General features: G+C 33.1%; 1 protein-coding gene across 4 annotated transcripts in view; it reads left to right on the forward strand.

The window, feature by feature from the left end:
* LOC102696991 (protocadherin-9) overlaps positions 1-9858 on the forward strand; it is a 354468-nt gene extending 344610 nt beyond the window's left edge. For all 4 annotated transcript variants that reach the window (XM_015363629.2, XM_015363630.2, XM_006638987.3 and 1 more), the window contains one exon: positions 7884-9858. In XM_015363629.2, coding sequence (XP_015219115.1) covers positions 7884-8251 — 368 coding nt within the window. In that variant the 3' untranslated portion in view covers positions 8252-9858. The remainder of the gene's footprint in view (positions 1-7883) is intronic.
* The last annotated feature ends 4810 nt before the right edge of the window (positions 9859-14668 follow it).

Below are 14668 nucleotides of genomic sequence, written 5' to 3' on the forward strand. Positions count from 1 at the left end.
TAAAGTTGTCTTGAGCAAAACATTATTTAAATAGTAGTAATTCACCATGGAGAATTATAGATCAGTTGATTGATTTTTGTCTTATTTATGTTTCAGCTACTTCTATAGCATTAAGATTCACAGAAGAAGCAACCAAATTATATTTATAGGTGCCAAAATCATTTCAAACTCTGCATGTATTATTATACCTTCAGAAACAAATATGTATTCCATCTTCTCTTCAGTGTTCAGGGTGTGATCAACCACTTTTCTCAATAGAATCTTGATTACTGGAAAGCCTTTAACCTCTCCTGATGTTTACTGATACATTTTACAGACCGATGTAATATGTTTAGTTTTAAAAATGCATTCTACATTTGAAAACACTTCATTTTATTTTGAATTTGATTTTCATTTAACTTCAATCTGTAATTGATTGCCATGAATGAGTATGATCCGTGAAAAGGTTCATGAACAAGTAATTCACGATGTTTAAGGTTGACTGTGATTGAAATAAAACAGCATACTGTGCTTCAAATACAAAATCATTAACAAGGCACTTAAAAATTCAGAAGTTTATTTATTGTTTTGTTTCTGCTATTTGAAATTATAATACTGGTTTTAACTTATAATTTAGTTTCAGATCAGTGGGGACTCCAAAGATGAGGCAGAACACACATTTGAATGATATTTGAATATTTATGTTCTTAAGCATGTTTTTACCTATCGTTTCTCAGTAAAAATGGAGAGGACTTGGCTTAAGAACTGTTAATTACAAGATTAACTTCTTAACTATAAAATTAATTTTCAATCTATGCACTGTTTTCAATATAGTCACTGATGGGATGGGAGAACAGTGTCTTCTGAAAATCAGAAACATATTATGCGGAAAGCTGTCACTGTTGCCCTGAAATCTAAATTGTAACTGCACCAACATGCAGTTATGCTGTAGCTGTAGTTTTTAATTACTTGTATTTAGATGTAGAGATATAGATATGTTCAAATTTTGTAATTTCCACGGGAGTGTAAGTTGAATAAAAATGAGCAATGAAACAGACATACTGTATAATAAAGACACTGTTGAGTTGTCTGATTAAGATGTTTTTTCCCCATCTTGTCATTCAAACAGCATGTAGATTGAAAATAAAGGTAAAATCTAGTCAATAAAATCAAGCAATATAACCCTGTAAGCTTTTAACAACTTGCCTTCTTAAATGCATTTAAAAGGGTTAATCATCAGAAATCCCATTAAAGTATCATTTACCTCACCTCAAAAGCTGCTAGTGCTACAAATGTTGTTGAAATATGGGGCAGTTTCTCAGCTGAGAGTTCTGCACCATCTTTGATGTAATCTTTTATCATATATCTGAAATTAATTTTCTCTGTGCCACTACAGCACTGTATCTGTTTCACCCTGTACAATCTTTCATGTTGCCCTAATAATGTAACAGTCCTTAAGAGCCTATTATTGCTAGTTATTGTGGTGGACACTTAGCCTTCAGGGAGTGGGTTAGTGATGATATAATCAGACATTCTTGGGGCCCATAACAATCATTACATGGAAATGATTTTTGATCGCTTAAGCTTGAACCACATTTAAAGCTGGGTCTCAGAGGTGCAAGGCGGCATGTTCTTATTAGGGGACAAATTTCTCCACAATTATATCAATTCATTGTGTTCTCTAGACAAGTGACCTTAAAGGTTGCACTAAAAAGAACTCAGAACAGAAATACAAAATACAGTTAAGAGAAAAAAATCAGCCTGGCAAAACATCTTCAAAAGAAACTTACACAATATGGGAAGCAAGAAAAAATAATTTCTGTTTGATGGCTGTACAGTATGGGTTATTTTTATGTTTAATATTTACACTTTAGACATATTCATTATAATTATTAAATTTAATCAAGTTATTATTGCAATTTGTATCAATTAGAAATATTATATTTGTGTGTAGTGTTTCTTCGTGATATACAGTACAGTATAGAAATTAATTACTTTACTTTGAAGCTGAAATGTCATGTACTTGGCAGGAAACATACTGTATTTATTATTCCTAGTTCAAGTTAATATCACAAAGTTTCATTCTGACCTAATGCTATGCTATTTTTTCAATTTGGATGAAATGCAATAGCCCCTTGACCTACAGTGGAAACTCATATGGCTCATGTTATAATACAGAACATCTCAAAGGATAGCCATGCAGGGAACAGATTAACTGGGTGAGTTTAACAACTCAAACGCCTAAGGCTATGAGCAATGAAACGTTATCTTAAACCTCACCCTAGGGAGCAGATTGTCCACTGTAAATTGTTAAAAACAGTACAAGATTATTGGGACATGAGTCACTCTGGGCAATACATGCTGGTAAATTATTTCAAAAGCAGTTTAAATAACAAGACAGTATCTCAAATTCTTATTTCTGTTGGACTACAAATGGATGATGAATACAAACACCTAGCAGTAAATATTTTGTTGAGTATAAACTGTAAGAAAAAGCAAACCACTTTAATGAAAATAAAACTATTATGAATTACTGAAAAGTCTCATAATTATTTCTTTCAGTTTCATGTGTAGACACATCTTTTTAAAGGTATTTAATCACTGAACTGATGACATTTTTTGTGTTTGAGAGAAATATGTACTAAACTGTTGCACAAAAAAGAAAAGGAAACATCTGTGTGATTTTATTTTATACTGTTTCTGCTGGAGCTTAATTTGGATTTTTAATGTTTATTCTTAGCAAAATGTTTTGTGTAAATATGTAGATATTACAGTTTATAGTAGTTTGATCAAAACTTTTTTACGACATGGCTGGTCACTGCCACTTGGGTGTGATGCATTGGAGCCCAAGCGCACGTGACCGGAGAGAGGCGGATCACTCAAGAAGACTGATTGAGAGCTAGGATGTTCTGGCAGAAAGGGAAAGTGAGAACAAAAAAAAAAAGAAATAAACCAGGTGTAATGCAATGGTCCAGGACATGCTGGCTGTCTGCAATTAAAATCTTTCAATCAATATTTAAAGTTCTTTTTGAACTTATTAGGCTAGTTATATTGATCACATCAATAAATCATTGTGCAATTCTAAGAAAACCTTTCTTAACATTGAAATATGAGTGTCCCTACCAGAAAATGTGTTTTATGATAATCAGTCAGATGAATAAATAAGAAAATGCAACAAGAACAGATAGAATCACTTTGAAGTCTCGCTCAATAGCATTTGACCTCATCCTGTCTTTAATTGATTAGTTCTCTAAATCTGTAAAATGGTGGATTACCCTCCCAGTTAGAGGGGCTCACATTGAAGGTTCTGTATACATCTGTATTGATTTGGGTTGTGCACTTGTCTGTGATTGCCATTTAATTGAAGGCTCAGTTGGAAATATTCATTAAAACCATCACATAGAGAGTGCCTCTAAAATAAATTGTGAAGAAAGTGTGCATTTTAGTGCACACAAGTTTATAACATAAATCTTTCTGAGAATGCAGAACTGTAGTAATACTGCAGACCTGCTTCTCTCTCTCTCTCTGCAGCTTATTGAAAGGTTCCTAAAATACTTTATACTTTTAAAACTCATAAGTATAACAGAAATTATAATATTCTGTCATACTATCGAAATATTGCATGTACCAATAATGACAGACACTGTAGATAAAAAAAAAAACATTTAAAAGTTATTTTGTGAAGTTACACCTTGCCAGTGTTATCAGATGTTAGACTTCTTTTTTGTCATAAGCAATAGTTCCATCCTTAGGGACACATTATAATGATCAGGTTATCCTTCATCATGTCATCAATAAGAAATTTGACAGGTAAAGCAGGGAATGTCATGGTGCTGTTCTATCCATTCTGGTCACATAGCAAACTGAGTATATTCTTCTAGTGCAATCTTTATAATAATATGTTCATGTGCTGTGAATACAAATTAAATGCTATCTGCTTTATATATTTATGTAAATATGTGCATGTGTATTAATTTTCTTTTGGTAGTGGTTATATTTTTAAAGAAAAGTGTACTTTTAAAGATGTAAAATTAATACACAAGGTGAAAACTTTTTTGAGCACATCTAGTGATATCCTTTTTTAATTTTAGAAATACAAAGGTTTTGGTATTGGCAGTGGACTCTGCAATGACTGTTTTTCGTAAAGAAAATATAAAATATTGAGTGAAATATATATTCTTTTTAAGATTAGAACTATTAAAATAGGAAAAAATAACTTTAAACAAACTTGTTGAAATATTAATATGAATGGCAATCTAATCTTAATCATGCAATCTGATCAGAAATTACATACATATGGAAAATACTGTATATTGAAGGGTATTATAACATGCATGTCACATGTCCTCTAAATGTAGATCAATTTATTTTTTTCTCAGTTAAAATTAGCTACTGTATGTTGAGTTGTGGATATGCCAAATGCTTTCACCATGATCATTTTGTTATAAATGTGTAATCAAAAGCAAAAATTAAATAATTTAAGTATCTTGCACATTTAAAATAGGCATGTGTTTGCTGGAAAATGGAAGATGTACAAGAAATAAAGAATAATTGATTTTAAATTAATATATTTTAGTACTACTGTAATGACCTACTGTAGATACTGTAGATAAGAAAAAGTCCTAATTAAAACAATGTAGGCCAGAAATATATTAAACAAGTTGTTTTTTTTTGCACCCCCTTATTAATGCTTTAATAAGGTGTTTCCCTGCTGTGAATCAAATCTTACATCAAAATCTTACCAAACAGGCTTGAATTGTGTGAAACACTAATAATAGCATGCAATTCTACAACCTTCCACTCCAGAATTTCTTTTTACTGTGTGCCATATTGTACACAGTGTCAATGCTTTTCTCTCACTGAAAGTCTAATGACAATTCAACAGAAATAAAGACATGACAAAGTTAGTTGTAAAATAGCTTTCACAAAACCATATAATTGAATATGGACTTTTTAATATGAAGCAATCAAAAATAAATAAGACATTTAAACACAAAAACAACATTTTATTTATTAATGTTATACATGTTAAAAATCCATCCCTCCTCTGCCACCCCCATAAAATGGTTTGAGGAAAGTTTGATCTTGTACACATAGTAAGTAAATTATTTTAGAATTCAAAATGTATCCTAACTGTATATAGTTTCTAAAAAGTAATCATTTATTTCACAAACAAGTTTGGAACTGATGACAGGTGAATAGCAGTTATGAAAATGGTGAATATACTGTACCAGTTATATACAGCTGGTACTGTGTTTGGCTCTAGGGTACTCTGAGGCAAACAGTGATGAGCATCCTTTAGTTTAATGAAATGTGTCACTTTTTCAGAATGGTGTGTTGGGATTTCATTCTCAATTTCAATGGAACCCTGAACAATTATGCAATAAAACAATAAGTAGCTTATGTAAGATATGCCCACCAATTAATTAATTCCTTGTCTGATTTTAAAGGTTTTAGTTGTGTTTTATAAACGTTCATTTCAACCTTACAACCTTAAAATAATCAGTTACAGTACGTTACCTGAGCAATATTCAAATGGACATATTTTCTATAATTAACAGGGAGGAGCAAAATGTTGGAAATGTTGTAATGCTGATATTACCTTATCTAGTGTTAAATGTGTAGCAATATATTTGTTTAAAATGTAATATTGAAGTGAATTGACAGATCATAAACATCATAACAGCATTCGTAAGTATGTCTATTAATTTTGATTTTGTAAACATATGTACAGTATCTAGGTAGGTATGTTAGGCCCCCTTTTCATGCCATAAAGGCCCATGGGGGAATGGGGGTCAAGGGCCACCATTTTTCTCAACCATCTGACACTGGAAGTGGAGGTGATGCAGCCAGCATCACACTCTGGCTGGTCTATTACCCCCAGAAGGATTAACCTATGGTACTCATTTGGAAAGCAGGCTGAGTAGAACTGGGAGCTGTCTGGAAGGAATTAGTAAAGATACTGTAAAATTGTATCTTTAAATGTCACTTAATGAGGTATAGCAAAACCAAATAAGACAATTTATGAATGTTTATTGAAATTTGGCTTAACTTGTGTGGCTAATTATCGACCACTGGGCTGTAGGACAAGGATGTTAGGACCCTCCTTCAAAAAGATATTAACCAAGATGTAACTGCAAAGGGGTAGATGGGGCGGGGGAGGAATGCTGAAAGACAACTGTGATCAAAAGAGGGGGGCTGACTATGGTATTCGTAGTTTTTCAGGGAGTGACGTTATGGAGACTTTTAAGTTAGCATAATAGAGAAAGAGACTTTGGCTGCTGTATTGCTCGCAAGAAATGGAACTGAGGATCATAGCTAACTATTTTTTTAAGGAAACCAGGGAAGGTACAGGTACAGTATGAGCTTTGACGGCATGATTATGTACAGTAGCTGGGTAACTTATTCTATACTCACACAATCCTTTGTGAAGAAAAGTGCCTCCTAATCTACATTTTAAATGCACCTCCTGGTACTTTCTTCTTACAGTACATCTTTGTGTTTCACTATCAGGTTGACTTTTTCAGTGTTTTTGAGGTCTTCTGTTTAAAGCTAAAATGATTCAGTTCTTTAAGCCTATAAGTGTCACTACTGTAAGCAAAGGCATGTATCTTGCTGTGATTAGAAAAAAAAATCACTGGAATGATAAGAAAAAAACAACACTTTTTCCTCCCCTTGACCTAAACAAGCATGGTATTCTACATGTAGTCTGACTAGCGAATTGTAGAAAATTATACATTTCCTTTATTTTTATTCTACACTTTTAGCTATCCTCAAATTGTTTTTATTCCTCCTCCACATTTTCTTGAAGGTGGAAATGATGTGCCAATATTAACGAATGCCTTTACATACTGTACAGTATATAACATTCAAAATTGTTTCCCTATGTTATATTTATTGCGGTGTTATAACTGCAGTTAAGTCAATGTCATTTGCAAGTTATTGAATCAGTTATCAGTCGAATTTTATCATTCTTCACTTTTAGTTTTGTATTTAGTTTCTACAGTGTTTGTTAATCCTTCATATTTAAACTTATTTTAAATAAGCACAAATGCACCTTTTATAAAAAGGTCAGACAAGACACTGAAAAACTATATAATGTATATAATGTCTGAGCATTAAATGTTGACTGATAATTTAATATTGTAAAGATCACTGAATATATTTTTCAAGTTTTAATTAACACAATGATATGTTCTCTGCCTACATAATTAGCTGATGTTTAGTATTGCTTTAGAATTCTCCTTTGCATGTTCAATAGCACTCTCGTTTTGCGAGTTGACAAACCATTAACTTGATTTTCTTCCCTGGATTCTGTTTGACACCTGTTATAAAGCATAAATACAGTCACCCAACAGCACTAATGAAATGTCATGAACCTGAGTCATTCTCAGGTGAAATTGAAAGACTTGATTAACCTGGATTCAAATACAAAATCTCAGTTTGTATATATGTATACTTAGATAGTAGTTCAAATATTGTATATTTAGTTATTAAATAGCATACCTTTTTATATAATTTTAAATAAGTGGTACCTCTTTAGTAGAGTTTATTTGCTAAACTGTTTATTAACATTGATGACCTTTTGATTACATTGAACTATATGAGGAAAGACTACCAAGATTACAATTTCAGCAACTCTGTCAGATTCAGTTATGTTTTGCATGTAGACTAGACTTATTTGTGTCAAGATTTGTTATTCTATAAATGAATCTTCAGATCAAGAATGTTTGATATTATTATGCATGCTTTGTAATAAATAGTGTTGCTCTTCATTACTACCTCAAATGAAAGTATCTTATTTGTTATACAAACCAGCAATGTGACACCTGTAATCGGGTCATGATGTGTACTGTAGATTTTTTAATTGAGTATCATTAACTTTCAATTATTCTTTTTCCTAGATGGCCCTCTTGGTCCCAGAGGACTAGCTGAAGCTACAGAGATGTGTACCCAGGAATGCCTAGTGTTAGGCCACTCTGATAACTGCTGGATGCCTCCAGGTCTTGGATCTTACCAGCAACCTAAGTCCCCCCTGTCTACTTTTGCCAATCAAAAAGAATGGGCCAAAGACAAACTAGTGAATGGACATACATTGACAAGATCCTGGAAAGAAGATGGTAACCGAAATCAGTTTGGGGACAGAAAGCAGTATGGGAGTGCAGAAGGTCATTTTAAAAATGGGAATCACATGGCAGACATACAATTGGCTAACTTGAAGTCTTACAAACAAGCTTCAGGCACTGATAGTCCAATGGAACACCAACTATAAAAACAACTTAGGTGACCAGAGGGTCAATCAGTTGTCTTTGCAGCTTTTGAATTAGACTTGTGCTACAGCTGTGTAATAGTTATATGTACCAAGTAGGCCTCTAGACTTGTGCTTAAGCAGCAAGTATACTGTATACAATTCTACTTTATGATGACACCTCAGAAGGTGTTTTGCAAAATCGATGACACCAGATTATTAACCATTGTGAAGCGCCTGGGACTACTGGGACTAAAATGGGACTAAAACTCATTTGGATTTACCTCCCATGTACTTTGCCTTTAATGAAATGAAGGGATTTCCGTGAAAAAAATGGAAAAAAAAACTTTTTTGAAATGAATTAATGGCTGACCAGTATATACAAGTATTGTGACGTGGTTATTATTGAGCTGTTTTGGGACTATATTACTCGACACCATCAAAGAAAAAGAAAAATATAATGAAAGCATTGTGCTATTAACACTGTTAGTTGACACTTGTTAAGTCTGTCATTGTTAAAGTGTTTGTAAATAACAAAAAATACTAACCAATTTTGTGTACCTGTAATAATCACTTAACAGAATAAGACAATGTTTCATGGTTGCTTTTCCCTTTTTAAGAGTTTAGTTTGCTTCCTGATAGTATTTCATTTCTGTAATAAATTTAGTCAAGAGGGTTCACATTTCTAATCTTGAACAAAAACCATACACTCATAAAATCCCTGTGCAGAATGTTAACAAATTAGTTAATGTTGTAAGAAACCTGCACAATATTACACAAATCTCTGCTTTAAACCAATTTAGTAGCACTCTAGATACAAATTTTATATATATTTATATAATTGACAATAATTGTTCTATTTGTTTCTTTGAATTTCAAATACAGTTGTTCTTGTGGAAGAAAAAAACATAAAGTCTCTTACTGTGATATCTTTGCTTTCCTTGACAACATTTATTTTCATATTTAATTTTATTATAATACAAATAATTATGTACTGTATGTCCCAGTTCTGGTTGTTGTGTTTAAACATTTTAATTCAACCATTGTTAAAACCTATATATTGATATTTCAGTACAATAATTGTTTGAGTGTAATCATGATGACTTCATGTGTTATGCCTTAATGGCTTATTACCATGCATTAGGCTGATAAAAATGATTAGGAAATGGGCAAATGCCAAGCTAACAATTGTTTAATATCTTAAGCATAGGGTGCTTGGCAGATATCAGGATTGTATTTCTCTGCTGATGGAAGTAAAACAATGTAATTAATTTAAAAGACACAACATAATTACTTAAGAAGCACGTGCAGAAGAACCCACGTATTTTAAAATATTTTGTTAAGGCATGACAGCCAGTTTAAGCAATGGAAAGCATGCAAATATAGCTTTAAAATTAAATTTATTTTGTGCCATATTTAAATAACACTGGTTTATTTGAAGATTGATTTGTGCATTAATTAAACATCCATTCTGTATAGCACTGTTATATTTTATGTCACAGTATAAAAACCATGTGGGATGGGAATTGCTTATTGCAGTATGTCTGTCAGTTGTGGGGGTGTTTGACATCATAGATATTTAAACAGTTAATCCTTGTTACTGCTATACAGGTATCCAGCTATTGCAATAAATGTTTAGAATATTTTTGTTTGTGATGTGTTTTTATTAATAGAAAAAAAAATTGTATGCTCAAAAACAAATGACATTTTCTATTGTCATCTGAAATTTCTCATATCTGTTGACTAGAACAAGGGTTAGAGATTACTTTTTTGAAGAAGTTGTGATCTGGGCATCCAGTCAAGAAATACTGGTAACCCATTAGATACTAGGAGACCTTTTCTTAAGTGAGTATAAAGTTAATTTTTAATAAATATGGTACTTAGTAAAGCATTCAGAGTGATAAATGAAATTATGTCCAATGGGAATAATGGACGCAATGGAGCCCATATGCACTAAGCTATCAGGGATCAGTAAACTACTTGTATCAACTGCCCCTTTTTCCTCAGTTAAATTTAAAAAACATGCATTTCAATGGCTTTTGATTTTATAAAAAATATATATTTGAAATGTAGTATAAATGTATTACAGTGTATTATAGAATGTATTTAATTGGCAAGTAGATCACAAACACAGTTTTAATTAACAACTAGTTTTTATCTTTCAACTGCTGATCTACATCGCTAATAATGTCTCATATGCACTGCTGAACACTTCTAACTGAGAGAGTTACTTCTGTAATTTTAACCAAAATATTGGTATAAATTTTTTTATACCAAAAAAATGGTTCTTCAAAAATCACTTTTGTAAATGGCTTTCCTTTGCATGCAATTCATAATGCCACTGTGCAACATGCCTTACTGGAACTTTCTTGACTTTCCCTAAAGTTCAATAGGCTGTCTTATTTGTTTGGCATATGATTTGATTTAATATATTTCTTCATTTGTTTGGCTCTGTCAGCAGTATCCATATGTGATAATGATGACTCAGGTTTTGTGAAAAATATCTGACAACACTAGATGTGTGTGCTACAATAGTTTCACAACATAATGTTCAATAATAATTTCTCCTTGTGACACAAAACCTTGTTTTCTTTTTATTCATTTTGAAACTTTCAAGATTTCTTTGACTGTGACTTTTTTGAAGGACTTAACACACAACAATATCAACCACTTAACTGACCACATCTTAGCTGTACATATCACACTTACTGTACATATGAGTTTCTTACCAGATCAGAGGCTAGCAGGTTACATCACAACAATGATGCTAGGTTCAACAGGACTCAAAACTACAGTCCAGTTTATATAAGGACATGTACCACACCAAGTGGCCAAGATGCGATTCTCATCTCTTAGTTTGATGTCATACGATAGGCACTTCAACAATTCCTCTCTTCCAGGACTTACGTAGTCCAGTAAATATCAAGCATACAGCAGATCAGCCCTCGCAACAAAATAACACTTTTTTTTGGGTAAAATGATCATGCTAATGATCATGCTCTCTCAGTTCCCTAGTATGCATAAATCTCTTGCCATCCAGGCAGACCCATCAACAACAGTCCTTTTAACCCCTACATTTGGCAAGCACACAGACCTACAGAGTGGTCTTTTTTCTGACCAGTACCTTAATTTAGTGGATTGGAGTTCTGTCCCTTTGGTTAAGTTCTGTGCCTTTATAACTGGCACCTAATCTGTATTCTGTAACAAAAACTATGGTTTTCTTTTGAAGGTAGATTCTGACTTCTACATGAAAATGACCTGCTTCTTTCTTGCTGGAATAATTCAAAACCCTGGGACTGTCATGTTGAAACTTTATTTGGCCCATAGGACAGTGAGCCCTGAGACTCCTTAGCTCTTTATGATAGGACATACTTATTGTTTATGTACAGTATATGAACATTTACGTATTTGATTCTAACAAGGGCTTGCCCCTGGATGCTTTTCCATTTCTCAATGTCTGTTAGTTTTAAGAAGGCTATTGGAGTCTTTAGTTTACTTCTGATAGGTGTTGTTCTTTTTCAGTGAGAGCTTTGGAACATCTGTTCCTGTTAGGTAGCAAATGCTGTTTTGACAGAAAAGGTTGGTTTCCAAAAGAAGAATGTATTCTTTGCCTTTGTTAGGCCAGAAGTTTTGCTGACAGGATTAGATGACATGGTAAGGTGTACAGAATCAAAGTAGCATACTGTAAAGTAACAAAGTGAGGCCAGAGACTACATGGTGATGAATAAATTTGATATCAGGGAGCCATGGTTGTGAAAAAATCCTAAAAGTTTCAAATAACTACAAAAACACAAACCATCAAGTGAGGGATGATGGGAAAAATAAAATGAGTCCAGCTCATTTGTCTGCATGAATGGTTTGAACTACATAAGAGTGCTCAAAACCTAACTTAAAACAAGTATCAAGATCAGTCCAGTCAGATCAGTAGTCTTAATTCTACCACTGGAGACAAACAAAAGTTTGAAGACAATTCGGAATCCACTGAATAAGACTAATAATGGATGTTTACATGGAATATATACTATCACTATGAATTGGTTATAAATTAACCATAAATGTATTGAACAACTGTAGGTTTGTAAGGTGGAAATTGAAAAGCAAAGAGCTGTTGGCAATAAACAATTAAACTGTGTAAATTAAATGCAGTTTGTGGAACAGGATTAACACTTGAAAAGGTGAAAAAAACATTTAAAAAAATTGAAAGAAAAAAAGAAGAAAAAATATTTTCATCACCATCACATAACCAATGTTGAGCTTTAAGAGATACTGTAATATAATCACAATACCACTGAGATATGCAAATTTGTAAAATTAAGCAGACTATTAAATAAATGGATGTCAGCCAAGGGTTGTGTGAGCAAAAAAATAGACAACCGTATTTTAAGCCTCATTTAGGATGTCTGTATCAATAACAAAGATTTTAAGAATCAGAGCTAACAGGATTTAGTTAGTTAGAAGTTAGAAACTGGGGTCACTAGAGACAAGTGAGTTGGAGGCAGAGAGTAAATACTGGATATTAAAGGAGGAGTTCATTGAACAAGTGATGATATCGTAGTACAATATATAGTGAAAAAATAGAAGTGATGGCCAGTAGAATAGTAGGTGGGCAACAAAGAAAACATGGAAAGATTAGTAGCATACAGAGAAGATCAAAAATGTTCAAAGGATCCTAAAGGCAGGAGAGGAAGCCTAGAGGTGCTTTCAGGCTGTGCACAAATCTTCAGTTGAATTAACCACAGCAGATTTAGATGGAAAAACAGATCCAGTTTCTGCATTGCAAAAACTTGAATACATATGGCGGAGTTGTAGCATAATGAATGCTGAAATAACTACATAAATATATAATCATATATTGTATTAAACATCCATATTTATAGTCTATAAGATATTTTTTATTATAAATTACAACTATTTGCATTTCAGGGGATTTCATGTCAAACATGCACTATGAAAAGAAGGCTGGGATAATAGCCACCATTTTTCAAACTGACTTAAATTTAAAATTGTAAATGTAAATTGATTACATTTTAGATGTGCTTACACTATATGGAATTAAATTTGTAAGTGTTCTTCTAAGGAATAAGCTCTTTTTTCTTGTAAGAAGAACTTAGATCATTATTTCATGAAGTGTCTCCATGAATACATGATCCATTTATTGGGAAAAAAAATCAATTCCGTCTTCTTTTATTTTTACTTAGAAACCAATATTAATATACTGTATGACTAATGTTGTCACCATTGTAAAAAGTGACAGTATGAATTGTATTATAACCCATACGAGTTATAAATTGTTTTAACTTCTAAATCTTAGAAGTTCTTAAACCTAGTCTCCCAGTCCTTCAAGTTTTAATGCATTTCCAATCAATGGGAAAAGATCACATTACCTCCGTAAATAAACAAAAAGTAATGAGGGTAATGAGTATAGATTTTATCCAGGTCAGCTTTATATCAGCTTGGAAAAAATGCTCACAGGATTGAGGCTTTTTCACAGTTGAGATTCCAAGCAGAGTTTGCATCTGAATGAAAAGTGTTAAGCTAGTGGAGAGGGAGACTGAGCTTGATTAAAAATATGGAAAAACATAGCAAACCACAGTTCAGGAGCAGAATTATTACTACATCTTATCCCTGACTTCAATCAATTGCTAAATTAATTACTTCAAAACATCTGCCAGCACTGCACCAGTTCAATGCAATAAGGTTGAAAAAATGAATGAAAAAAAAAGAATATCGTTTTCATTAAAAAAGTCTGAAATGTCTAACAAGTACTTTTTTGTTGCTTAGAGTGCATATAGGAAACATGATCCACATACAGTACCAAACAACGGATGTGCCTTGAACATTCTTGCACATTAAAAATTAGGACTATAAGAAGACAGCAAAATCTGGATTATTTTATTGGGGTTAAAATACTAGAGGGAGGTCAGAGACACCACAGACACTTTCATGACATGAGACACTAACGTGAGATATTCCCAGCATCCATACCATCCTGCAACTCACAACTGGAACCTCAATGAAGCTAAGGAGGTGTTAGCCTTGTCAGTACCTGGATGGGAGACCACCTTGGAAAAACTAAGGTTGCTGTGAAAGTGATGTTTGTGGGGCCAGTAGAGAGCGCTCACTGTGCGATCTGTGTCTGTCCTAATGCCCCAGTATAGTGATGGGGGCACTTTACTGCAAAAAGGTGCCGTCCTTCGGATGGGATGTAAAACTATGGTACTGATTCTCTGTGGTCATTAAAAATCCCAGAGTGTTTCTTGAAAAGAATAGGGGTGTTACCAGATGTGGCCAGATTTCCCATTGGCCTTTACCAATCATAACCTCCTAATAATATTGCCCATATATGAATTGGATTCATCACTCTGTTCTCCTCCTCACTGATAGTTGATGTACAGTATGGTGAGCATGATGTGTGCAGTATGGCTGCCATTGCATCATCCC

Source organism: Lepisosteus oculatus, chromosome 15 (genome assembly GCF_040954835.1).
Source record: "Lepisosteus oculatus isolate fLepOcu1 chromosome 15, fLepOcu1.hap2, whole genome shotgun sequence".
In the NCBI taxonomy this organism is placed as follows: Eukaryota; Metazoa; Chordata; class Actinopteri; order Semionotiformes; family Lepisosteidae; genus Lepisosteus; species Lepisosteus oculatus.